The 25372-nt window shown below is 38.6% G+C and overlaps 2 protein-coding genes across 3 annotated transcripts in view; both read right to left on the reverse strand.

Moving 5' to 3' along the window:
• Nucleotides 1-3192: 3192 nt before the first annotated feature.
• On the reverse strand, nucleotides 3193-13478 carry pdcd4b (programmed cell death 4b). Of its 2 annotated transcripts, XM_062434042.1 has the most exons (12): nucleotides 13401-13478; nucleotides 12829-12928; nucleotides 12098-12415; nucleotides 8867-8961; nucleotides 8349-8462; nucleotides 7955-8176; nucleotides 6243-6340; nucleotides 5718-5832; nucleotides 5104-5211; nucleotides 4707-4817; nucleotides 4446-4585; nucleotides 3193-4348 (listed from the first exon to the last, which is right to left on the reverse strand). In XM_062434042.1, the coding sequence occupies exons 2-12, from the start codon at nucleotides 12869-12871 to the stop codon at nucleotides 4288-4290; spliced, it is 1425 nt and encodes a 474-aa protein (XP_062290026.1). In that variant the 5' UTR covers nucleotides 12872-12928; nucleotides 13401-13478; the 3' UTR covers nucleotides 3193-4287. The 2 variants fall into 2 exon arrangements, with proteins under 2 accessions (XP_062290026.1, XP_062290034.1); XM_062434050.1 differs by lacking the exon at nucleotides 13401-13478 and having other exon boundaries at nucleotides 12829-13163.
• Nucleotides 13479-15058: 1580 nt separating this feature from the next.
• rbm20 (RNA binding motif protein 20) overlaps nucleotides 15059-25372 on the reverse strand; it is a 52408-nt gene continuing 42094 nt past the window's right edge. Inside the window, exons 6-14 of the mRNA XM_062436695.1 lie at nucleotides 23049-23195; nucleotides 22175-22306; nucleotides 22009-22088; nucleotides 21143-21854; nucleotides 20975-21061; nucleotides 20273-20861; nucleotides 19788-19853; nucleotides 17896-18017; nucleotides 15059-16139 (exon numbers count right to left, since the gene is read on the reverse strand). Coding sequence (XP_062292679.1) covers nucleotides 16071-16139; nucleotides 17896-18017; nucleotides 19788-19853; nucleotides 20273-20861; nucleotides 20975-21061; nucleotides 21143-21854; nucleotides 22009-22088; nucleotides 22175-22306; nucleotides 23049-23195 — 2004 coding nt within the window. The 3' untranslated portion in view covers nucleotides 15059-16070. The remainder of the gene's footprint in view (nucleotides 16140-17895; nucleotides 18018-19787; nucleotides 19854-20272; nucleotides 20862-20974; nucleotides 21062-21142; nucleotides 21855-22008; nucleotides 22089-22174; nucleotides 22307-23048; nucleotides 23196-25372) is intronic.

The following is a 25372-nucleotide window of genomic DNA, read 5'->3' on the forward strand; positions in this document are numbered from 1 at the left end:
TGGTCCACACTCCTGAACCACTGCTGTGATCAGATCTGTCCAAACTAATCATCCTAAGGGGGAAAATGAACCAGAGTCCAGTTCAACCAGACTAAACAACGTAGGTTTGACAACATCCAAAAACTTGCAAATATATAGTCAGTCTGTAAAAACTGGCAATGGGCTTAATTGGTACTGCGACACCATTTAAGCCCATGCTACACATAAGGTCCACATCATGATTTATTTGCAAAATATAAAAAAATATTGATTTCAAATAATTAAAAACAGCACTATATGTATCAGCAACATGTTAGATATTAAAAATGAAGAAAAACCCTCTTGAGCAAAATCCTAAATGTCTGACTTCAGATTTACCCCCTTTGTAACATGTTCATAAGTAACTATTTAAACTACACATTTTTTTACAGTCACATTTATTTTGTAATTAAATTACGTACATGTAACTAGTTACTCCCCAACACTGTTCACATGCACATTATATTCCTAACATGTCATCCCATGCAAAAATACATTCAGGGCTTTTGAGAAAACATTTGGGGCTGCAGCCTCAAAAGCAACCCCTAGCTCTGCCCCTAGGGGCCACACAGTCATTTTGTGCAAAATACATTTAAAAGGTGATTTGAAGTTCATATGAGGCTTCAGCAGTTTGAATTAGTCATATCAAATGGATATCTGCCACATTTACAGTCTTTTTAGCAGCAAATTCCCTCTTTATGTTTCCACGGACAGTGTTTCCCTGTTGAGCTGAGGTGGAAGTATAGTAACAAAAGAAACCTAAAAAAGAGGGACTGGCTCTAAAAGACTGTGACTTTGAACGATATCTGCTTGATTTGACTCATTTTGATTACTGAAGTTTCATAATAGCTTCAGACAAACTAAATACATTTTTACACAAAAGGGTGACTGTGGATTTTGGCCCCCATTACTTATGAAGATACATTATAATGACCAGTATGGGCAGTAAGAATGATTATGACAATCCTGTTTCAATGATAATTTAGGCACCTGACTTGTTTTAAACCAGACTTTAAAAACGTGAACGTCCGTATCAGCGGTGTTGTCCCACATGGCACCTGTAGGTGGCGGTAGAGCACTGTAACTGTGGCATAAGGCGAAGAAGACGGTGCGGACGCGTTGGCTTGACAACGGCTGTAATCTTTGCGTGGTGCTAAAGGTGGGTTATCAAATATTTATAAGCGGTAATTTTGAAGTTAGCCTTAACATATTTACACACACGACAACGAAAAGATATTGCAGTGTATTGTCAGAAGTATTAACTGCCTTTCACAGGTAGTTGGAGGATCATTGAACGCTTCTATTAATTTAGCTGGGCCCGTGTAGCTAACATAACGTAAACACAGCTAACCTAGCGCTCGAAGCTGGCCATTAACTGCTACCTATATGATGTGTGTATAGATTTTACTAAAATGTTAAGTTATCTCAGCTATTCTGTCTGTCACTTTGCTTCAAGGTTAATGTATTCGGACATTAATTGACGTGACTAGATGTATAAAAACCATCTTGTGGAAATAGGCCGGGTGTGTTTGCTACATTTAATATGCCCTGAAATAATATAACAGCGTCTGGTTGCATTTAAATGTCACCACAGCACAGCACTACATTATTTTCTCCTTTCCCTTTTACTGTGTTGTGTAGTCTAACTTTTATTGATCTACTGATATGTGACTAACTGATATCACCTGGTTGCAAATCAAATCTGACTATGTTGTCTGTGACTGAGCCTCCATTAAAATCAGTTTGCATATAAATATACCGAAGTTCAGACTAAGCTCCTGCACCAATCCTGTTGAGATGCAGCCTCTTTCAACCTACCAGTTGGCAGAGTCATTTGTCAGATCTAGAGTTGCAACGACAGTAAATTAATCTGCAAATATTTTGATAATCTAGTTTTGGTCCGTTTAAAAAAAAAAAAAAAAAAATCTACCGGTTGCAGATTCTCAATGTGAGGATTTCAAGCTTTTTTGTGTGTCATACTGATACTAAATGATTAATTGAGGAAATAACCACCAGATTAACCAATAATATAAATAATAATTAGTTGCAGCCTTTGTCAGACATATTTTATAAACTGAGAAATACCCAGCAATATTAGTTATTAGCAGCAGCTATCTTGGTGATCCCACAGCTAATGTTTTCATCCTTGACGTTCCTCTTGATCAGATACTTGCATTCACAGATATTGTGTATACTGTCCTTAATTCCCCCTGCCCTCAATAACTTTGGTTTTTATTTTCATCTAAGGCAGATAAAATATGCTGAATGTTATAAACAATTATGTCTACCTTTCAGCAATCTCACACTCAGAAGACACGATGCCAGAAGTAAAGTCAATATTCAGAGAAGTCTTGCCGAAACAAGGTTTGTACCACAGCTGTGAGCTACTTGGACATCAGTAGTTACAAACAAAAGGCTGTTTGTGGAGCTCAATACAACAAGTGAACTGTTAAGAAATTTGCAAAAGCTTGCTAAATTAGTCAGTGGGTGCTGTGTGCTCCCTTGTTACAGTTGCTTTTACAGCTCCACATCATTAGCATTGTTGCAATATAATCAGTTATTCAGTGAATAAGGCTGACTGACAGTGACACCACTGGAAAGCACAGTATATTTATAGATATAAAAGTGTAATGACTTTTTTTGTGTGTAAAAGCTGTTCAAAGGCTGAGCTCCAGATGTGTAATAAGTCCAGATGTAACATGTAGCGAGACAACATTGTAACTCTGTCACTGTTTGGTAAAAACTGACCATCATTACAACAGAAGTTAAAATATTGGCATGCATTTCAATATGGATCACTACCAAGAGCATACAGATTATAATTTAAGGTTACTGACGTTAAGTTTATCCCCCTTTCACATCCTGGAGCTGCAGACTACCAGAATAATTTATCTTTTTTTGGGTAAAAAAATAATAAAAACCCAACTAAGTCTTGTGATTATCTTTGCATTTAAGCCAAAACTAGTTGAACAAAGTATTCATATCCTTTCCTTTTTTGTGCAACATTAACAGGGCAGCTTTCCATGGAAGATGTCCCTACCATGGTTCTGTGTAAGCCAAAACTGCTCCCACTCAAATCGGTCACCCTTGAGAAACTGGAGAAGATGCAGATGGAGGCGCAAGAGGCTGTGAAACAGCAGGAACTAGCCATGAAGGAGCAGATGCAATAAATGTCCAATGGAGGATTCGCAGGAGCAGTCAAAATGGCTAAGAAATTCCTTTAGATGGATACAAACCCAGTATTTTCAAGCACCACAAGAATAAGGATTTGTTACTGCACTGTGAAGAGGTTATTGATGTATGACTTAAGCAGAAGACCTGATTAAGTAAAAGAATAACCTACAGCATGCCATTTGTAATGACTGGTTAGTTACAAAGACTTGAGTGCATCTCTCATCTGTTTATTTGTATCATTGTGTCTGTAATTTGGCATAAACACACACTACTAAATGTCAATTAACATTTAGTAGTTAAAATGTCCTTGTACCATGACTGTAGAGCAGAGCGATAGTTGTGGGCTGAGCAAGAGTTTATCTGCAACATGTAGTACTAGTGTGTGTTAATACTGTGACATTCACAAAAACAGTCTTAGATTATTTAATAGTGATTTAATGAATAAACAGGGATCGATACGTGGTACATTTCATACACCAGTATTCCCCACATATAAAAATAAACACTCTAAACACCATATGTTGAAGTTATCCTGACTGGTATTTGTTTTTGCACTGTACTTATGTCTTGTTACCTTCAATAATGACATCTTTGTGTGATTTAAAGAGTAAAAAGAAAAGAAAAAGTCAAGCACAGCATAGAAACAGCAGCTATTTAGGGAGCAAGTATTGCATTTCACAAACATGCTCACCTTTATTTTTTTTTATACCCCTTTATAAAGCTCTTGACACAAACCAGTCATCTCTGTACAAACACTGCTTTCTAGAAAACACAAACGGAGTGGCAGTGAAATCAAGAGAAATACTGTACAAAACAACATGGAATGACTGACAATGAGAGGTGTGGCACTTTGATGAGGGTTAGCTTATGGAAATGTTTATACTGAAACACCTTGGAGAAAGTGATCTACTTCAGTTTCAATCAAAAGTGCAGTTTTTTTCCTGTTTTGTTTGTTCACCCCACCTCAAATTTCAGAAATGTACATTCGTTTGACTGTTAGAAGGGGAAATTTTCTACCCAACTATTTTGAAAAATATGCAAGTAAAAAAAGTAGCTTTATCCTCTTCGGGAAATCTGGCACATAAAAAGGGCTCCTCAGTAGCTTTCAAGTTTGACGATACCACCATCTCCCTCGCTGACAAATCTCTTCCGGCCCCTAACAATAGACAATTCCAATTAACAAAAAATACAAAATAAAATAAAAAACATGATAAAGACATATCATTCTGAGAAGAGTGTGTGAGAAAACTTACCGACAGGGACAAAGATCTCTTAACTTTTCATCAATGATCCCCATACTAAAGCTTTTATCAACAAACTGCTCCAGGATGAAGTATGCACGAGGGACATCAATGTTGATTTCAGCTATGTCCATATAAACTCTTTCATATCCCTGTGAAGGAGATGAAACATGGTCTGTAAAACACCATATTTTAAGGCTAACAAACTAGTAGCTGTTTCTCGGTCAAACTGTTACCTGTAGTGCAAAATTCAAACACCAGGTGGCACCTTACCCTTCTCATTTGGTCCACAGTGATGATGGAGGACACTGACAGTGACTTCAGTAGCTGCTGAACCATTTTGAATGTTTTCTCTCCTTTGGACTCCAACACCATAACGATCGCCTGAGGGAAATCATAGAAATATTCACATCCTTGTAATAAGTGCTCAAATCTTTTTCTAAACCCTCAATCAAGAAATTATGTTTCAAATGATGATGGAGGCCATAAAACATTTTGCTCACAGATATATTTTAAATTAGAAAAAATCTCAGTTGGAATAGTTGTTTTTTGTTTGTTTTTTAAATTTCATTATTAGCCTCCAGCACAGCTGCATTTGTAGGTGAGTGTGATGCTGTAAAAGGCACACTTTGTCTGGTCTGTCCTGCTTCAAACTTAACTTGATGTTTACCTCATAAACAAATTCGTGGTGGAAATGGGGAACTTCCAGATCTCTCAGGCATCTCTCAGCCTCCTTGATCTCTCCAGACAGGATGTATTCCTTCAGCAGCAGGTTCATCTGACAGGACAGAGACATTGACATTTTTCTTACAGCTACAAAAGGAGTTTTAAAGCAACAATCAACCATAATTGTTGGGGATTCTTTGACTTCTAGCTGTGTTAAGGCTCTTTAAACAGTATATGTATTATTATTTATCGTGGTATCACACCCAATATTGTTAGAAATACACCTGAAAAAAGAGTATGCCAACAGGTACATCAAGACAGTGAAACACGTAATGTATAAATATTTGTTCTTGAGCATTTGAAAAAAGACCAGAGAACTCTTTCCATCAAAGGATTTTACACTGATAGAATAGTGTTTGCACAGAAATTACCTGCATACTGTGTTTATTCTACCAGCCATCAAACTTCTTTGTCTACATTACACTGTTCAGGGTGGATCATTTACTGAATCAGTTAAAGCTTTACTACAGAAAATGTGAACAGAAGACTAGACTATTCCTCATAGAGAACTGATCTACTACTTCTGTCTTCTCGGGTCTACTTTGTGTATGACTTTACCTCTTTGATGAGCTGTGTGACGGGTCTCTGGCCCCCACCTGTGCCCCACTGGTTGTCTATACGAAGCCCATCCTTACTCATCTTCAACAGCACAGCTGCTCGGTCTAGTGCCGCCCTGGAAGATGAAACAAAACCACATACGGTTTGTAGAGGAAAGGTTTCGTTGTTGTCATCCCCTGAAAAACACTTTTGGTAGGATGTGATACTCAACTTAATTCTGATTCCTTCCCTTTAGTTAAGTTCTACTTGTTTTATAAGTATTAACACAACCTCAAAGTTCAGAGTCTCCTGCTATTTCAAACATGTGTTCCTAAAGTGATCCCTCCCTTTGTTATATTTCATGACAGGACAGCTATATATGCAAGAAAGCTTCTTCATGATATTGAGTGAGTAACGTAGCTTTAGCAGTGACTACGATCTCATGCACAGACAACCTGTTATAGCCCTGATATAATCTCTAATATGTTCACAACAGTATTAAACAGGAAAATAAACCCACAGGCAACAGAGCAAACAATCACACACCTTGTGTATTCACAGTCAACTTTGCCTTTGTAGCCCTCAATGTAGCTCTTTGACAATATTTGGTCACTAACGGCACGTGCGATGAATTGGCCCACCAACTGGAAAACAAACACAAAAGAGGTACACAAAAAATGTAAACAAACCAAAACAATTTGCATAGCACCACATTGAGCTCAGTAGAGGTAAATAAAAACTTATGCTGCTATTCTGTCTGCTGATCATAAAGCAGTTTCTCTTCATTAAAATGAGGAAGTTAAAAGGTGACAGATGACTATTGCTCATGTTCTCAAATGACATAATGATATTCAAATACACAACTGAAGGACCTTTAAAGTATTTCTTTAACATTTATATTTTTCACGTTATAAGACAAAAATCTGATATAAAATCAACTGGTTTGTTGCATAGTAACCACCCTTTTGTTAAAAAAAAGCAGTTTTAGCTGAAACAAATGAGTGCTGAATATTTTCTGCAAAAATCAAGTAAACTAGCAAGAACCTAAAAGGACTCTGCTACACGGTACTGTCATTAAAGGCCCCAAAAACACTGACATGCCAGATGACTGACAGTGGCCTCAGGGCTCATGTGTTTGTGTCTGTGTGTGTCTGTGTGTGTTTGTTTACAGTAGTGTGAGCACATGATTTAGGGAAACGAAAGAGCTGGCTTTGCTCTTCTGGCCTCCACAAAGCCTGCGCTCATCACAGACCATTGTTCCTGTACAGACAAGAGGCAACTCCGTCTCATCGGACCCGTTGCTGTGGCTAGACTGACAGGCGCACGAAGAGGAAAAGAAAGTGTGAGTGTGAGTGTGAGAGAGAGAGAGAGAGAGAGAGAGAGAGAGAGAGAGAGAGAGAGAGAGAGAGAGAGAGAGAGAGAGTAAGGAAGACAAAAAGAAAAAGTGAAGGGGCGGAGAGAAAGAGGTGGGGGCAGGGCAAAGTGGCCCTTTAAACTCACAGATCTGCGAGAGTGGGAAAGCAATTACCAGTGAAAGAAAAGGAGGGGTGCGGGGAGAGGACGACGAATAACCCTTTGAGCGCCCTGTGCTGAGCTTGCATTTTGCGAGGGCAGACAGACAATGGGCAGAGATCTCATGTCTGTGCTGGCTGAAAAGGAAAGAGCTCACACACACACCAGCTCTCTCTCTGTCTCACACACACCAAACCACACCGTTGTTCGCCTGTGCTCCACCACGTAACGTGTCATGGTTTTTACAAAAGCACACACAACAAGAGCACAGGAACCACACTTTCAGTTGAAGTGTTTACGGTTTACTGTGATGTTCCTGTAAAATATGAGCAGAAGGTCTGCAGTTCACTGTGTTAAAATGTTCTAGATGGCAACAAAAAGAAAAAAAAATCAGAGAGAAAGAATACTGTGTGGATTTATTCTAGCTCCAGGGGCTCACTTTTAAAATACTGTATGCCTTACATGTGGAAACTTTACCAGAGCAGCTGAACTATTTCCTCTAGCAAAACAAGGCTGTCTGTCACTTCAGTCAGCTGACGTTTCACATCAGGTGGATGAAATTCTACTTTCATTCTCAAACCGCTTTCACAAATGGCACCATATTTCAGATCCAAGGATTTTTAAATGATCCTGAATTCACTTTAATATAAAGTAATCATACAAGTTATACACAAGCACCAGAACATACAGTATAACGTCAAAAAGTTGCTTATTTGCACTCATTTCCAGACTCTCTGGAGACTCACCTGCGGTGCTCCAGGTGTGTCCAGGACCAGATTGGGGAGCTCTCGAAGGACTTTATCGAAGGACTTTTCCATGTCACTGCAGAACAGAACAGGCCCACACAGATCAGCCAGCAGCCTGGATGTGAGCTCCCGGTGGCTGGCTTTGGCCTCCAGGGCCAGTGACACAGCCAGTGAGGGCACCTCGCAGCACATGGGCCCCAGGTTCAGTTCTGCAAGCAGCTCCTGGATGTGGAGACAAACACAGATGTTAGAGCTTAACGTCTTTATGCTTGTGTTCTTGTATTTCAAGTTGTGTTATTTTTACAGCACTGTGTAAGGTATAGAATTTAGCTTCTGTTAGACACAAGCCAAGTTTAATCACAGGTCATTTCCTGCATAGTATTGCAGTGCGTACCGCTACTTCATTTGTGTCTCCATGTTCAAAGTACTCTTGGACGATGGGGGTGACAGTCTTCTCAAAGTCCCTCTCATCCAGCGGGGGGACCACAGTCTCATACACACAGTTTTCCTGTCGTAACACAAATCACATTTCAAGTCTAGTGTTTAGTGTGATTAATAAAAAAGACTGCTCTACCTGTTCACTATATCAGACTTTTACATTTACAGTAAATTATTTGTAGTACAACACATTACTAAAAGCTTTTATGTTATTTAATCCACCAGCAAGACAAAATATTAGCAACACCTTCAATATAATGCAGTTAAGTCATTAAGTCATGTCACAATCTATATACTTAAAAATTAAAATCAACACAACCAAAACCAAAATTTAAAAGTACAAAATATATTTGAATACACAGAGGGTTTTTATTGTTTTGCTGTGCTTTGGACGACTGTGATTCGAATTGACCATGTTATTTCAAACACTCCTTGAATGATGCAGATGTAAACTATCAACTCTGCAGTCAGTACCTGAGCTTCGTCATAGTTGGGGTCTTTCTCATCTACCTCCTCTGGTCCATAAACTTCACCAGATCGGCCCCACACACCTTTGCCTCCAGCCCCACCTGCGGACAGAGGTCGGTGACAATGTTAGACATAATATCTGATGAAATCAGAGTCACTTATGTTGAGGCAATATGGCAAAAAAGCAAAAGCACGGGCAGTGATACTTTCAAGAGACATAGTGACCCACATATCTTGGTTACCTGTAACATGAGCTGTTTTTGTAAGAGGCAGCTAATAGTTCACAGTTCATGGTTACTGTGGAGGGAAAACGTCATTTGAAAAAGCTTTTAGCCGATTTCCCTTCTTAGGGAACAACTTCAGTTCTGGTATGGAGTCAAAATTAACCAATTCAACATCTGACCTTGTTGTGGAGATTTCCTTAATTAAGGGTGAGAGAGGTTTTGTTGTGGAGATTTCCTTAATTAAGGGTGAGAGAGAAAATCATGAGTCCAGTAAACGAATTTAGATCACAAAGTAGTATTTTAATATATATATCTTGTACAAGATGAGTTCAGCACACAGCACACGTAAGGTACAGAGAACAGAACTGAACTGTAAAGAAACAGAACCAAAGTTATAATATCTTTCGGGCTCATCCCACACCTCTCTGAGAATCAGCCCATTCTCCTGATACATAACAAGGCCTTCTTCTGATACATAACGAGGCCTTCTCTGTGGTATCTTATCAGTACCTTAGTGGGAGTCCGGTACACAGCACTTTCCCACACTATGAGAAAGATACACGAGCTAACAAAGCCTAACACAGTTTAACAGAATACTGAAATGCATATGGATATAATGAATATTATTTCTCCACTACAACCTGTACGGACCATACTCGGGAAGCACAGGGCAGACAGTAGCCCCTTTTAAACACAACCTGTTCAAGTTGAGAATGTTGTACCAATATCCTGCCTTTACCTTATGAGCCAGCTGGATTTGCGAGATTGCGACATCACAAGATCACACAAGAATCCATCCACCAGTGGATCGGACCAATCAGCATCCTTTGAGGATTCTTGAGAGATCATGTGAATCCAGCTGCCTCACAAGGTAAAATGATGATAGACAGATGATTCATCCAATCACCTGCCAAGTATTCTTCCGTAAACTTCCTGCCCTTTTCCAAACTGTTTCCAAGGACGACTTCTCAGATGGTTCTGTGTGACAAACCATCTGGCACGTGAGGTTAATTTTGTCTCATTGATCTGTATAAAAAGGCACAGATAATGAAATGGGGGGTTCATTGTTGTTTCACCAATAAGCCTGCAGCGGAGGTAGTCACATTGCCGGATCCACGTCTGTGTAAAAGGAACAGCCGGCATGCCAGGACAGGGGTGTGACGTTTTGGTGATGTGATATGTGTACAACCTGCCACTGGGGGATTTAAAAATTGCAACAGCAACTTTGCTTGCGTTTGCACAGTGGTATAAATGTGCACAGCTAGCAAAAAAGCCCCTCAACACTCAGTTCACTTGCCATTATTGTTTAGAAAGCAATGCTGCTCTCGCCAACTTCGGGGCTAACCCCTTTCCCTTTGATTAGCAACAGGAAAGCTAGACACAGGAACTTTGCATGGGTCTTGAGGTGTTGCAGCATTAAATTCACAGACTAATAGATGAAGATGTACACACATTGCACTATTACACGTTCACAGCTACACTAGTAATTTCGCACTATCTACTCTGGTCACCAGCGTCACTGTCACACATGCTCTCTCTCTTTCTCTCGACCCACACACTTGCTATTTGCACAAGCTATGCACTGAGCTATCCCTTAAAGGAACAATGCTACTTTTATAAGACCAATCAAACCAACCAACCTGTTTTGATATCAAAACAATGAATTTCACTAAAAAGTGAGTAGTTAACATATCTGAAAAATGTTGCAACATTAATTTGTCATGTGGATTATTATCTGTGTGTAATCTGTACCAACCGGCCTAACATGCAGTGGTATAATCCCTCTATTTGGGGAGGTGACGTGTTTGTTCATGTTACACAAACAAACATCTGCTGGGTCTGAGGTCAGCACCAACAGATTGCAGACAGTTTAAGAATCCCTATACCAAAGCAGCTTGTGTGATAGCTTTAAAACCTCCATTAGTCCCAACCAGTATGTGGCATATGACATCCCACTATATTTAGCACTGCCACATTGGTTGTGTGAACGTATCCCACTTTATTTGTCTTTCAAAACTGCGATGCATGAACTTTTAATGCAGGGTAGCTCAGAGCTCAAATTACAGGGCTCCACTGATGTGGCAGTTCTGTTATGTAACCAGAAAAATGCACGGACACTGTGCCAAGAGAAACTACACTTGCTCCAGTTCCACTGCCCATGAGAACAGCTAAGTATCTGAGCTGTAGTGAAGTCTGGGGACATACAAGTAGGCGTCACATGCTGACTGAGTGAGGACCCTCAGTGAAAGACTGCTGCACTATCAGATGATGTGGACACTTACAAAAATTTGATCTACTTAAATGTTTGTTCAGTATTATTTATAAAAATAGTTTAGCAAGGACTTCTCTTCAGAGGAGTCAGAGGAGCTATTTTTGGATTGATATGTAAATTGGATAATGATTCACAATAAACCATTATGCAACATTTTCAGCTGAATGCACAATGCTGTTATCAGTACAACCACAGACAATAATATAGTTCATATCTACAGCTATCACTGTGCTCTGGCACAAACTGAACTCAAACTAAGGACAAGTTAATATTCTATAAACCTCATGAGAGTAACTTTGAACTCGATTCCCCTTAAAAAAGAACAGTCTTCATAGCCACTCACAGTAGAGTAAGAGGACAAATATTTAGAAGTCACATCCTGTGCATTGATAGATTAGCATTTCCAAAAGCAGCTTCTGGTACACACAAATGTTTTCAGTCACTTAGCCAGTTCACATGCTAATTGGTTTATGGCTCCTAGATGGAAAGCTACCAGGTGACAACAACACTAGGTCACACCGTCATGTCTTTCCTTTGAAGCACAGAGCACTGAAACAGCAGTGGCTCTTTGATCAACTTTTCTTACCTACGGTAATATCCAACAAACCATTATAAATAAAAGAAACTGACACATTTCTTTTGATCTTTTCAGTATCACAGTGTTACATAAATTAACAATATCATGGCACTGCCATGTAATTAAAACTGCAATGTATTGTGCATTCATTCAAAACTTCCTACCTTTCTTTGGCAGCCCTCTGCCCTTGCCCAGGCGAGACTTTCTGTCCAGCAGCTTGCTCTTGGGGCTGGTGGGTGCAGCCGAGGTTCCCCTGACCACATCCCCATTATCACTGAGGGAGTCTCCTCTGCCAGAGTCCCTGGAGGAGTTCTTTCTCAGCCTCCGCTTGGCCTTTGCCTTGAGACGTGCTTCGTGAATACTGTTGCTCGACGAGGACAGCCAGTTGCCATTGATCTCGTTGTTGATGTTTTTGTTGGCAATGACGGCTCTACCGTTGTCTTCGTCTCCAGACACAAAGGAGTCACTCAGGTCTTCAGCCTCTGTTGGATTACAAGGGAGAACGGAGGAGAGGGGTTTGGAGTTCTTGTTATGGTCATCACTATGTGCCAGAACAAGACATGATTGCATTGTTTCAGTTAGTCCTGACAAGAATAAATAGCACTACAAGAATTGATATTTGCATTATATTACTAGTAATCAACTTTTAATTCATTTTTGGAATTTATCCTACATGCCAATACAGTAGCTTTGTACCCAACTTTTATTTGCAGTCACTAGATGTAGGATGAGCAGCGCAGTGAAACTCATAAAGTCAACATCATTTAAAACTGTAGGCAGATCAGGAAAACAAGCAATTAACCACTTCCGCAAAAAAAACCCAGTGTCCCTCAACTCCGCTTCATCTCAGCTGATGAAGCAGTTACATGGCTGTGACACACACACAAACACTCACCAACGGGGTTTGCGTTCAGCCAGGCCTCGCAGTCGGTTGCCATGTTTTACAACAGAAAATAGATTTTGCTGCGTGCAAACAAAGGATTTTCAAAGGTTACCTGTAATGTTGAAGAAGAAACAGGACAGTTTATATGCAGACATGCGTTGAAAACATGCCCAGACATGCTGCGACAGCAACAGCTTCCCCTCGCCCTCTTCATTCAAAGTCACAGTGTTGATAAACAATGGCTAACGTTACGTTAGCTTCAATGTTCGCTGTCAAGGGAAACAGCTGCGACAAAAAGACAAAATTCAGATGTATGTAATGTCAACTGCAAAAATAAAACAACCAAGAGTAGTTTGCAAAATCAACATCTGCTGTTTAGTTTGTTAAATAAGGATTACACATCGCTGACTCGTTGTTTATTTTCTATGGAGACGTCAGATACGCATACAAAGACTGCACAGACTAGCTCGGTGTACATTTTTATCTACACCGACAACTTCATTCAACCGTTAACAACACTGTTAAATAAAATATGCATTTAATCTCCCTTGTTCTGTCGATAAAATAACTCACAAATCACTGACCGTCTGTTGTTGTTTCCAAGCTCCAAACTCTGACACGAACGCTGTTGTTTTTTGTTTTATCTACCCAGCAACGCAAGCACGTAGGTCAGTGTTTTCCCTCTCTGATTGGCTGAGGGTGGAGGGGGTTTAAAAGAAACAACCAATGAAAATACACCACGGGATTTTCTTCTCGCATTTTCTGTGGGTCTTTGTTGTTTTATAAAGTTCTGCCCCCTATCTTTGGTGCTGTACAACAGCACCAAAGACTACTTTGGGACACTACAGTTGTAATGAATTACAGAATACGAGGTAATTAATGACGATGTTGATATTGACAGTGGTGGAAAGTAAAGAAATAAACTCAGGTACTGTAGCACAGTTTCTACCATAGACTGTACTGTTTCTACTTGTACTCTGCCCAATTGTTTCATGCTACTTTATACTTCCACTCCACTACTATTTCAGAGGGAAATATTATTCTTGCTACTCCACTACATTTATTTGACAATTTTAGTTAGGCTACTTTTCAGATGAAGATTTGACACCACGAGTAATACAAGTGTTTAAAAAACAACACTGTTAAAGATGAAACCAGTTTCCAACCATTTGTCTTTTGATGTCTTACAAAAAGCAGTGTGTTGTCAGGGTCACATTTTAGATGTGGGTTGTTAACAACAACACCAAATAGTGATTTTCCCTCTTCTCACATGGTTTAATTTCAACAAATGTTCAAATGATATTTCACAGAAAATCATAGATTTGAGAAAAAGTCAAAAAATAGATTTGTGTATCAAAACTTCACTTTTATTTCTTTCTGCTTCCATTAATCACCTCATGACCCCTCCGATTTATCTGGTGACCTTTGGTGCCTTGTACTCTATTTTAAGTAGTGTAAACTAGCACCTACAACAGCAATGCTGCTCTAACACTGATGCTTCAGTATTAATAATCTAATGATGTCATATATATCAGTCAGAGGGACCAAACCACTATTTTTACTGCAATACTTGAACTACATCAATCTGCTAATACTTCTGTACCTACACTTGAGTGGGATTTTTCATGCAGGATTTTAACTTGTAATGGAGTATTTTTTAAATTGCTATATTGGTACTTTTACTTAGGTAAAGAATCTGAGTACCTCTCCTCCACTGGATATTGATGATGACAACTTATTAACAAAATAATTAGAATTTATTAATCTGATCGAAGATTGTTTACCATCCAGAACATTTTGTTCACTTAAGAACATAATGTTCTGTAAACGTACTGTGTGAGAAAACACACTAAATGTATGAACGCAAATGTATGGCATTTAATAAAAGGGCCAATCATTTTGGACAGGGCTAGTTTCACTTGTCTGGACAAACAAAAGTATTCAAACTTAGTTTTACACAGTTTATAAGTTTTGCTTCAGAACCTTAATGGTTTTTTTTCTTCTTTTTTTGCCTCAACACTTGGGGGAGCTCTTCTACAACAGTCCCGTTAAAAATCCTTCCATCAAGAAAATGGATGGATGGAGTACTGTATGTACCCTGACTGTGTGGATATTGTTACATCACATCGTGCTTTCTTGAAATACATTGTTTAATTGAGAAATAGCAAAAATGTTAAAACCAGCTCCAGGCTCAATAACATGCTTTCCATATTTTAAATAGACGAGAAAGTTACTCTTTTGAAATATTTAAAATGTTTATTCAAGTTTTTTTGCATCAAAAAAATCATATGAAAAGTTTGTCAAAGAAAACAACACTGTCACTGATGTCACAGGATGTCAGTATTCACAGTATACAAAAACAGTCTATCTTGATAATCCCTCTGAAACAAATCACTGTAACATGAAACATTGCATGTTTAACCGATAAATTAAACACATGGTCCAGTTTAAGGTCTTTCATATTTAAGGCATTATATATGTTGGCAAATATGACTGGGATTGTCTTATAAATTAAATCCAACATAAAATCTAAAGACAGTAAAATATTTTTGCATAGTTGCATCATTATTATTCTAAATGATGTACATTTTACCTGATAGACAATAATATTGTGCACAAACAGGCACAAGATGAAAAAAAAAGAAAAAGCAAAAGCCTTTAAAGGCTCTAGTTCTCAATATTAGTTAATATTGTGTACTGAGTTACAAATACAACAAACCTGAGAATCTGCCTCAGTTTTTTTTACTGAGTAAAAACATTACTTGGCACAAGTTTCACGTAATTTTGTAGCTATAAATGTATCATTGTTACTAGGACAATGTACAGGCCAAATTCAAAATGAGAATAATTGATTTAAACCCGCCAAATGGACTAATAAAGCCCATACTGTATAAGTTTGTCTTCTAATTATTATGTCATTTCAAATACATCTCCATTCCACACACAATCCAATAAAATAAACTGTAAGAAAATTGATAAACCAAAAAAACAAACAAACATGGCAATTAAATATTGTAGCCTCACTATACATGACACATCAGATATGTACAAAACTCAGAGCATTTATTGCTTGTACTATCATTCTAGACATTCAAGCATCTCTTTTATCAAAATATGAAACCCAGTGCAATTATCCACATACTCTAGCTTTCATGTGCCACACTCTCCACGTTGTCCATAACTTTGCACCAACAGCACATACACATGAATCCTTCTGCTGCCACTGACTGTGGAGGTTAGAGGTTAAGATGATGTCACTGTGTAGCTGAAGGTTCAGCGAGTGCACCTGAGAGACTGTCCTCTGCTAGGTGGGACAGGTATTTCTGCGGAAAGAAGGAGAAAAAAAAGGACACAAAAAAGACAGGATGAGTGGAAGGAAAAAAAATCATCTTTTCAGGCAGTTCCACTGTAATACATTTTTCAAAAGAGGCTAGGGTGTGAAAGTAGCATGATGATAAATATCAGGGCTGCAGATGTGTGTGTTTTGTGTTTTAGTGTAAAAACTGTTATTTGTAACAAGTGTGCATTCGTCTAAACATTTTGAAAAATAATTTGAATATGTTGTAACAATGCACATCAGAATTTCTGCCATATTATACAATGCCTGCAAAATTAGACACAAGTCGTTAGCCTAATAAATACCTGTAAATTAGCACATACTCTACTTCTTTTAAGATACAGAAATAAATCCACTACAACAAAACATAGAGTGAACTACATCAAACTTTATGTAAATGAATATGTTCAGTAAAATAAAATAAAATAAAATAAAACCTAATCTGTAAATGAAATCCATGGTCAATATAAAGGTTAAGAAACTGAAGTATTGAAAACCACATACACACATACACGCAGAGCTTTGACAGACAGCGCAACTGTTTAAAACATTTTTTTCCTCCATGGAATGTAATCCATCAAATGTTCGGGAATCGTCCCTCCCCTGACTTGCCTCAGCTGTGCGAGAGAAATGCAAGATGGCTTGGTGCTGAATGGCCAATAATCAGAAACCTAATACAGTTTCAAGTTTACATGCAGTGTTTACGTTTGTGTGTCTGTGCGTGTTTGTTGTAGGATGTAACAGTACATGTTGCTGAACATATCTGTCTTTGTGTTTGACCATTTGACTGCCTTCAGCCATTGGCAACATGTTCCATTTGTTTTGTCCAACCAGCACTCAAAAGCCCACACATTCAATTTACATTCCTCAAATTTGAGAGACTGGAACCAGCACATTTTTGGCATTTTGTCTTGATAAATGACTAAACGGTTCATCAATTATTTGAAATCCAGTGTTGAACTAATCATTTTAGTACTATTGTGCCTATTGTCAAAGTGCAATCTAGCAAGAAATTAATTTAGGTTCAAAATTGAATATCTATGCTATATTTAATATCCAATGACCAATACTCCACAGTATTGGTGGGTGAAATTAAATTTAAGCACACAGGAGGTTAGTACTGAAGTGATGAGTCAACATGGTACTTTTTAGAACAACTTGAGCACATTTTGTTTTTGTTCAAATACTCCGGCTGATGAATTGCAGATAGCAAAATGTTCACAAAATACATTATTTTGGAATAATACACTTGGTGCATAAAGAGTCGTATAGTTTACATAAAGTACATAACTGCAGTCACGCTAATTTAACCCTCGTGCCAGCTGGTCATATATTTTCAGTCTGTCTGTTGCAGTCCTGTTTAGAAAGCACTATATTTAGGACAAATTTAAGTAGAAGTTATCCCCCAAACAAGAAAGGCAAAGAAGTGTATAATAGGCACACTAAATGTTTAAATATAAAACGGACAGACTGACTGTCGACCCCAAAACCCGCACCACAGTCACACAGGTTTACCATTGCAAATTTAGCGGCCCAAAGCTCAAGGAGACATACGATATACACTTATACATACACGCACACACACTGTCACACACACATACTATACCTCAGTGAGATCAATAGGCTCGATTCAAGGAAACACTGACACATCTAATAAAAGATTATTGTCTTATTCCTCTTTGCCATAATCATCATCATCATTGTGACCTGAGGGACTGGTCCTGTCACCATGCAATGTGTACCTGTAGGTTCCTGTAGTGTACAGTGCTGCGGCAGTGAGTCGTTTTTGCAGTATCCTCGCTCGTGTAGAACAGTCCACAAAGTTTACAGTAGAAGCCAGTCCTTGGCACAATGAACTCCACTCCTATTAGACAATAAATTCAATAATTAGAAAAACAGCAAATCCCAGTAACCAGTACTTCACAGGTGAAGTTCCTCACATCTTATTTTGAAACAGGGCTAATTTGATTCATTCAAGGCCATTTAGATTAATGAAAAGCATATTTAGATGTATTTTTTCTTTTCTGTCAAAATATTTTATGTCACTCAAAGATAATATACTACAGAAAATGGTGTGTTAAACAGTCAGAAACATCACAAATTAACAACAAGGTGTTCTGTATCTGAGAAAATAGCTCCCCCAATACCCCAAAATCAAGTGATCTGACATAAGTAAACTTCACAAGTGTCCAATTCAAAAACCTTGTTTTTATTTTTTACTGTGTTATGAATTAGCCTTTAAACAATGTGGAGGTCAAAGCAGTACAGTCTAATAATCAAGATCTGACTGTATGACAGCAATATTAAATCAGTTCTGCTGTACGGCTCATAATGCTGGCCAGTGGTGTAATGCATTTAATGCATTCAACAATGGTTGTTTCCTGAAGATATGTTTCATCTTTTGGCCAGAAAAGATCTCCAGCCAAGGAGTTCTATAAAAACACAAACTGCTGCAATGTGGTGCTGGTAATTTAACATCTCGCCTCCTATAGCTCAGACATGTGCTCAGAATGGACCAGGACCACATTCCTAAAGTAGGCTTGAGATGGACTCCACCTGAAACAGGAAACAAGGTAGGCCAAAAACAACCTAGCAGAGAACTGCGACCTCGGAACTTAAAATGGCCTTTTTAACTTGGGGCGAGGCACTACATGCTGCACAGGATAGAACCAGGTGGAAGCAGATACTTGCAAACCTAATGTTCCACAACAAACAAAAAGGAATTAGGAAAAATGATTTAGAGAGAATGAGACCCTTTACTCTTATTTCATGATTTTGCTGATGAGATGTATACTTTTTTAATCAAAATATTGCCTAGTGCATCTTTAAAGCAGCTGAATCAGCTGTGTAACACTCCCAAAAAGCATTCAACTAAAATTATACAATGACTAAAAAATATTACACAGTAAAAACAAATATACAAATTATTTAAGATCTTTAAAACACACTGTTAAGACACCAGAAAAGGTAACTATTAAGGTAATCTTGAGAGATGAGAAACAAAAACACATATCTATATCATACAGTCAATTAAAAATCATAATCAACAAAACAGCAACAACAACCAGTCACTGAGTTAAATGTGTCTTAGCTATACTACTGATGTCAAAGTCTGCTCTGAATACACACAGAGAATCATACAACAGAAATAGCCACGCAGCTCATGGCACACACAGCTCTTGTGTCTGTACTGTGTCTGTCTTTTGTTGCCATGCTGCGCTCGGGCTTATGTAAGTGTCTATGCAGCAAGCCCAACACTGGCCATGTGCTTGGCTGTGTCATTCCAGCTCTAATGATAATATAAATACTCATCTCTCAGGGGTGAATTTCACAACCAGCTCACAGAAATAGGTCAGCAAGTGGCCAAGCAATTCCAGTCAATTAGAGTGCTAATGGTACAAGTTGTCAGTGCTCTTATTAATGGTGTATATGATAACAATTACCTTTAGGACCAAGACCACAGGCTCAAAACTTTAAGAACCTGTGTCTGTGAGGACAATGTTCAATCTCTTTTATGTAAACTGATATTTGCTGACAAAATAAGAACCATGAATACGTTCTGCTTTCGGACATCCTCTGTGATTTTATATATTCTCAATTAAAACAAAGTGGTAATAAAACATGTCGTGCTTACCCAAAGGGATGCTGTGTTCACTGACAGCCTTATCTTGCTCTCGAGATGATAAGGGGACTTCGGTCTCTATGAAATGCATAAAAATTGTGAGAAATGCAGGATGCATGATATGCTCACCTTTATCTAATGATTTAGCTTAAGTATAGGACCCTAAAACCAAAAAAAGTAAGAAAAAAGGTTTGCAACAGTTCCTGTTGTCCAATTTGTTCTATGCAGAACTATTTTATTCAGGCTATATGGGAAATACAGCAGTACCAGCTTAATCATGCTTGATATTCTACAAATGGCAAGAGAAGAAGAAGCAGACCTTCATTAATGAATATCTTCTTAATAAATATAAAATAAATATATAAAGATATAATAAATATCTTCTTGTATGGAAATCTGTATAGTTTAAATGAAGATTTTAAGTTAAGATGCTTCATGCAACTGAACACTGGATTTCATCAGTTTCTTCTACAAAAAATCTCTCTTATTAAAAGTACCTTTTTTAAGATTGCCATCCTTGTCTTTGGCCTCATTAATGATTGTTTCTGTGACTTGTCCTACTTCCTGGGTCTTGTTCTCCTCTGATACTCTAATGTGATGCTCCATTGGCACTTCTAATGGCTCACTGTTTGTTACTTTGTCTTTGCCCTCTAAACAGGCCTCCTCCAGCGCAGCCTTGAACTCCTCACTGGGGAAGTCACTAAGATTAGTACTTGGTGGTTCAGAAATCACTGGAGTGGGCTTCTGTTCTTCAGTCCTGGTTGCAGTTAAAACATTCTCTGCTTTCTCAGTTACAGACGTTTCTTCCTGGTCTCCAGCATCCCCACATGACTTTTCTTGGTTAGACTTCTCTTTAGATGTCTCTTGTACCTCCAGTGAGGAGTTAGTTGGTAATAACTTCTCTTCCACTGCTACTTCTTCTGCAGACTCTTTGGCGCAGGAAGTATACTCTTCCAGCTCGGGAAGGTCTGGCTCAATAATGGAATCATCTTCTCCTCCCACTTCATCGACAGTGACCAGTTCTTCCATGTTCTTCGGATACCAACACTCTTCATCAGTGTCATCTCCACTTTCCCCCTCCTTCTCCTAAGGAAACGGATTAAGAAAAGTTTACAGTTAACCTGCTGAGTTAAATGTTCCCTTCAAAAACTTAATTTTGAATTTTAATGTTGAATGAAGATCAAAATGGGTTTACTTACAGTGTGTTTATCTTTACTACATTCAGTAGCATCTTTTGACTTATTGCTTCGCTGAGGTGAAACAGATTTTTCTTTAGACTGGCGGTCCTAAAAAAGGAAATGACTCAATGACACTTATAAACCAAGTATACAACAGTGATGTACATTTACAGAATTTATGTTACTCACAGTATTTTCAGTAGCGTTGTCTCTCTCATGTCTCTCCATGGGGGTGTGTCTCCTGCTTGTCTTTTTGCTCCTCGCCCTGCCTGGTGAGCTCTGCTTCTTGTCTTCTGGTGTTCTGCGAAGTGACTCATCAGTCATCTCAAACTCTGAATGCCTCAACCTACTGTGGTAGTCACCCCCATCTCTCCTCTTTGACTTGGTATCATGTCTTTGATATGAAGGTTTGGGCAGTTTGTCTGACTTGTACATTTGTTCCTTCATGTAGAAGTCATCTTCCATGTTCCTGTAAGAGTTGAAGGACATGCCTTGAGGGCTGCCTCGTGGGTACCAGTCTCTGTTGCCCCTCATGCCTTCATCTCCTCCTCCGCCACTTCCTCCTCGCTCGTCGGCAGATCTTGAGCTGATATAATCCAAGGGTTTCTGGTACGCCTTCCGACGGTCGGCCACCCTTCCATTGGGCCGATCGTCATCCACGCCGCTTCCATTCCGCCATGGGTCATCCCTCTCTCTTTCATCCTCACCCCTTCTCAAGTGTGACGACCAGTCCCAAGAGCCCCGGCGGGGGCCCAGGCCATTGCTGCTTCTCTCAAGACCCCTGCATTGAGCCCCTTGGGGGCTGTGTGCTGAGCTGCATGATGTAAAGCTGGGGCTGTGTGAACGAGGACTCAGGGAGCGGCTGATGGGGCTGCGGGATCGTGCTCTCTCTGGTATGTAGCTGGAATTAGATGAAAGATTACATGGAGGAATCTTCTGAAGCTGTACTTTTTGTTGTAATTTGTGAGGTCAGGAAACCAGTCACATTTAAGTAATAATCTATGATATTTTTACCACTGAATTTCCATTTGCAAACAAATGAGATGTTGGCTTACTGCTCAAGTTCTTGTATTTCATCCCTTTCCCGCTGAGAGTTGATATCATGGATGATCGTTTGAACATCTTTACCTGGTTTCTATACAGAGAAGACATTCAAGTAATAGTAATTAGTAATTGGCTAGCAATCTATAACCCACTGCTTACATTGTTCTTCAGTCTCACCTTGAGTTGCAGCTCCTTGTACCTCTTAGACATTCGTATAAGAAGTTTCTGATTGTTAATCATAGCTGGAGTCAGTTGGTAGTATTGAACCATGGCCTGAGCTGCTTCAACATATGCCATCTCCAGAAATGCCTGATGTGAAAGCAAAAATTAAATAATAGTACCCTCTGACAGTTATATGGTCTTTCTTTCAGGACAGCTCATCAAACATTTTCATCTCAGATGTCAAACTAGATGAAAATGGAGCTTTGAAAATCATCATCAAAGGTATCACATGTCATTAGCTAATAAATCACCAGAACAGTTGCTTTAGTCCTTGTAACTAATGCCATCATTTTAGTATGAATGCTTTAAATTTGATAGGGGTGATATTAACATTGCAATTCAGTTCTAATAAATTAAACCTTAAAGCCTGAGTGAGCTATCATGTATCGGTAGTTCAACAGCTGGTATGTTATGACAAAGTATGTGATATCACACAACAGCCGCAGGAGAGAAAAGGTGTTGATAAACATAATAATGTACATAGATAATTTGGTGATTTGCATATTGACACATTTGCACCAAGTGAAAATAGTCATAGGATCAACACCGTTTTTGGAGCTCATCAAGATTGAAACCTGTTCAAATGCAAAGACTTTTAAGGTCATTTTGAGATTAAATCAAAGTAGTAGGCAATTAAACATGCTGCCATTGATTGTTTGACAACCAGCTGTACTTTAAAAAGACATGCACAAAAGTAAATGACTGTGACCTTGGATGCTATTGCTATATGGTGCTTATTTCAAATATCATTTTTACATTTTATAATGGCGTGCAACTGAGCAAGTACATTTTATATGAAAATATTGACTGATAATGATTGAATTAATACCTGATGGGTAGAGCGCATGAGAATGTAGTTGGTGACTTTTCCAAAGGGCAGTCCCAGGTTGATGACATCGTTCTCTGTGCAGCTGCCTTCAGGGAGGTTGCAGATGTGAACGACTCGTCCTACTGTGGCCTTTCTGGGTGGAAAAGGCTGAAAAATAATAATAAAAAAAACCCCCAATATTTGAATATCCAAACATCGCACACACCACTTGAAAAACATTGTTTCAAGTTCAACATGTGAAAACAAAAATAATTCAATTCAACGTTGATATACTTTGCTGGCATTCAGATACATCAAACCAGAATTAACATGACTTCACTGTGCATAATGCGTTGAACACCATTAATAGTATATAAAGAACTAATCACCAGGTTTTTTTCAGAGTAAGTGTCAGTGTGCAGCAAACCTGCCAACACCACAATGAGAACAGTACCTTTAAGATACTCTTTACATACAGGTTTGATAGTGATTTTCTTCTTAACAGCAAAAAGCACATCCAAGATGAGTGTTCATTTCAACAGTCTGTATACCATACCAGGGTCAAGGTTACTGTAGGAAATTAGTCTGTCTAACATCAATCTAACACTATCACACAGTATGTCATGTCATTTCCCCTCCTTGATACAGCCCACCTCACTGGGTTTATTAATAGTTCATTGGCAGAAGTGTGGCAGTGATAATGAAAGTTTTCTTGTTTGGATTTACAGACTTGTCAGCTGACTGCCCCCAGACATTTCAGACATTTGCCACAAATCCCTCTATACTGCCAAGTATATTGACCTACATTTCTCAGAACCCTTATGTCTTTCCCATTTTCTCATTTTGAAATAGATTGCTCAGTGCACATCCAGCAATAAATTGTATATGTTTGGATCTTTACTCAATTTCTAATAACTGGTTGTTTATTTGCCCTCTGTCTGATTTTTGCCTTTTCCCCCACAGCAGTTGACTCACATGCACCAAGTTTCTCAATCCCTATCTTTGTCCAAAGCAAGGGCTGGCAATGAATAGAACTCAGAGCTTAAGAAGCTCACTGAGATAATCCAAAGACCTGGCTCCATAACAGTAGTGACTTGGGTGTACAAAAAAGTTGTAAATCCAGCTTGTTATGTCTGTGCATGTCTGTCTGTCATGGAGTCTTATTTCTGCACCAATTATGCTGCAACTGCAGTTTTTCCAGTACCCCTCCTCCTCTTCCTGCCTCTCTGGTTGGCAAACCTGACAGACACTTCCATGTGTGAGACACAGCAGGGTCCTTATCCCTCCTTGCAACAGTAGCCAGAGTTTCTGTTTTTACAGGGAATTTGTTCAGGGAAAACCCAACACTAACATAGACACTGGGTCTAATAGCTGTAAAGTATAGAATGTATATGGAGAGGAAGAAACTTCAACTACAATCTCAAAGCATCTTTAGTATGCATGTCTGCACATAAGCAGAAGCAAGTGAATCAGTATTCAAAACACACATAGAGCATTGTTTATGTACAAAGAGTCCACAAATCATATGTAAATGTATCTCACAAAATCCTGATTGGTGACTTGAGGCAAAAAATGAAATGTGTCATTAATAAGCTCAGTAAATTGCTTTATTCCACTCTAACATAAAATTTGAAATGGATATTTTTTACCAGTGAAACGACACTTAACACTATATTTCACCTTTTTGAGATGTACATCTAACTGATGATGTAGTAACTAACTAACAACATTTTTACAGCGCAAATGGAGGCTAATCAGAAAACAAGGAGTCTTCGTACTAAAATATGAGCACATATGTGTATCAAACAGAGGGAATTAGAAATAAAGGCCTCTTGGTAATATATGCCTGCTTCCAATAAAGGCCTGGTACCCTCTGTGGTTGAGGTAAATAAAGGCCCTGGCCACTATTTAAGGAAATACTGTATACAGGATTTGTATTTTCAGTGTGCAAACGATATACAGATATTTTCTATTCACAAATTGTGGAAAGACTTTAAAATGACAGCTTTAAAAGAATTTTGAAGGTACACCGATCTCTTTCATTTCTACTCTGCACACCAAATGCCTGTTGTTCCATTTTTTAACACTGGGTATGGGTGGGTATGATCACCCACAAGAAAAAGCAGTCACCTGGATGTAACTTCAGTTCATCCAGGTGACTGAAACTGTGTGAGTACGTGTGGATAGGTGTTCAGCTATTAAGTGACAGCTGATGCGCCAAATGAGTCCTTCAGTGAATTACAATCACTTGTTATCTTGCAAATATTTAACTTTATCATTATCAACAGAACTAAAATACATGCTATTAGTCAGTGTAATGCTAGCTGTTAGCAACTATATTTTAG

This window comes from Scomber scombrus, chromosome 2, assembly GCF_963691925.1.
Source record: "Scomber scombrus chromosome 2, fScoSco1.1, whole genome shotgun sequence".
NCBI classification, from domain to species: domain Eukaryota; kingdom Metazoa; phylum Chordata; class Actinopteri; order Scombriformes; family Scombridae; genus Scomber; species Scomber scombrus.

Coding starts and splice junctions, on each gene's coding strand:
- pdcd4b (XM_062434042.1), bottom strand. CDS start 12,871: ATGGCAACCGACTGCGAGGCCTGGCTGAACGCAAACCCCGTTG. Junction 4,818..5,103: donor ACCACGAATTTGTTTATGAG/GTAAACATCAAG, acceptor GATTTCCCTCAG/GCGATCGTTATGGTGTTGGA. Junction 4,349..4,445: donor AGAGATCTTTGTCCCTGTCG/GTAAGTTTTCTC, acceptor GTCTATTGTTAG/GGGCCGGAAGAGATTTGTCA.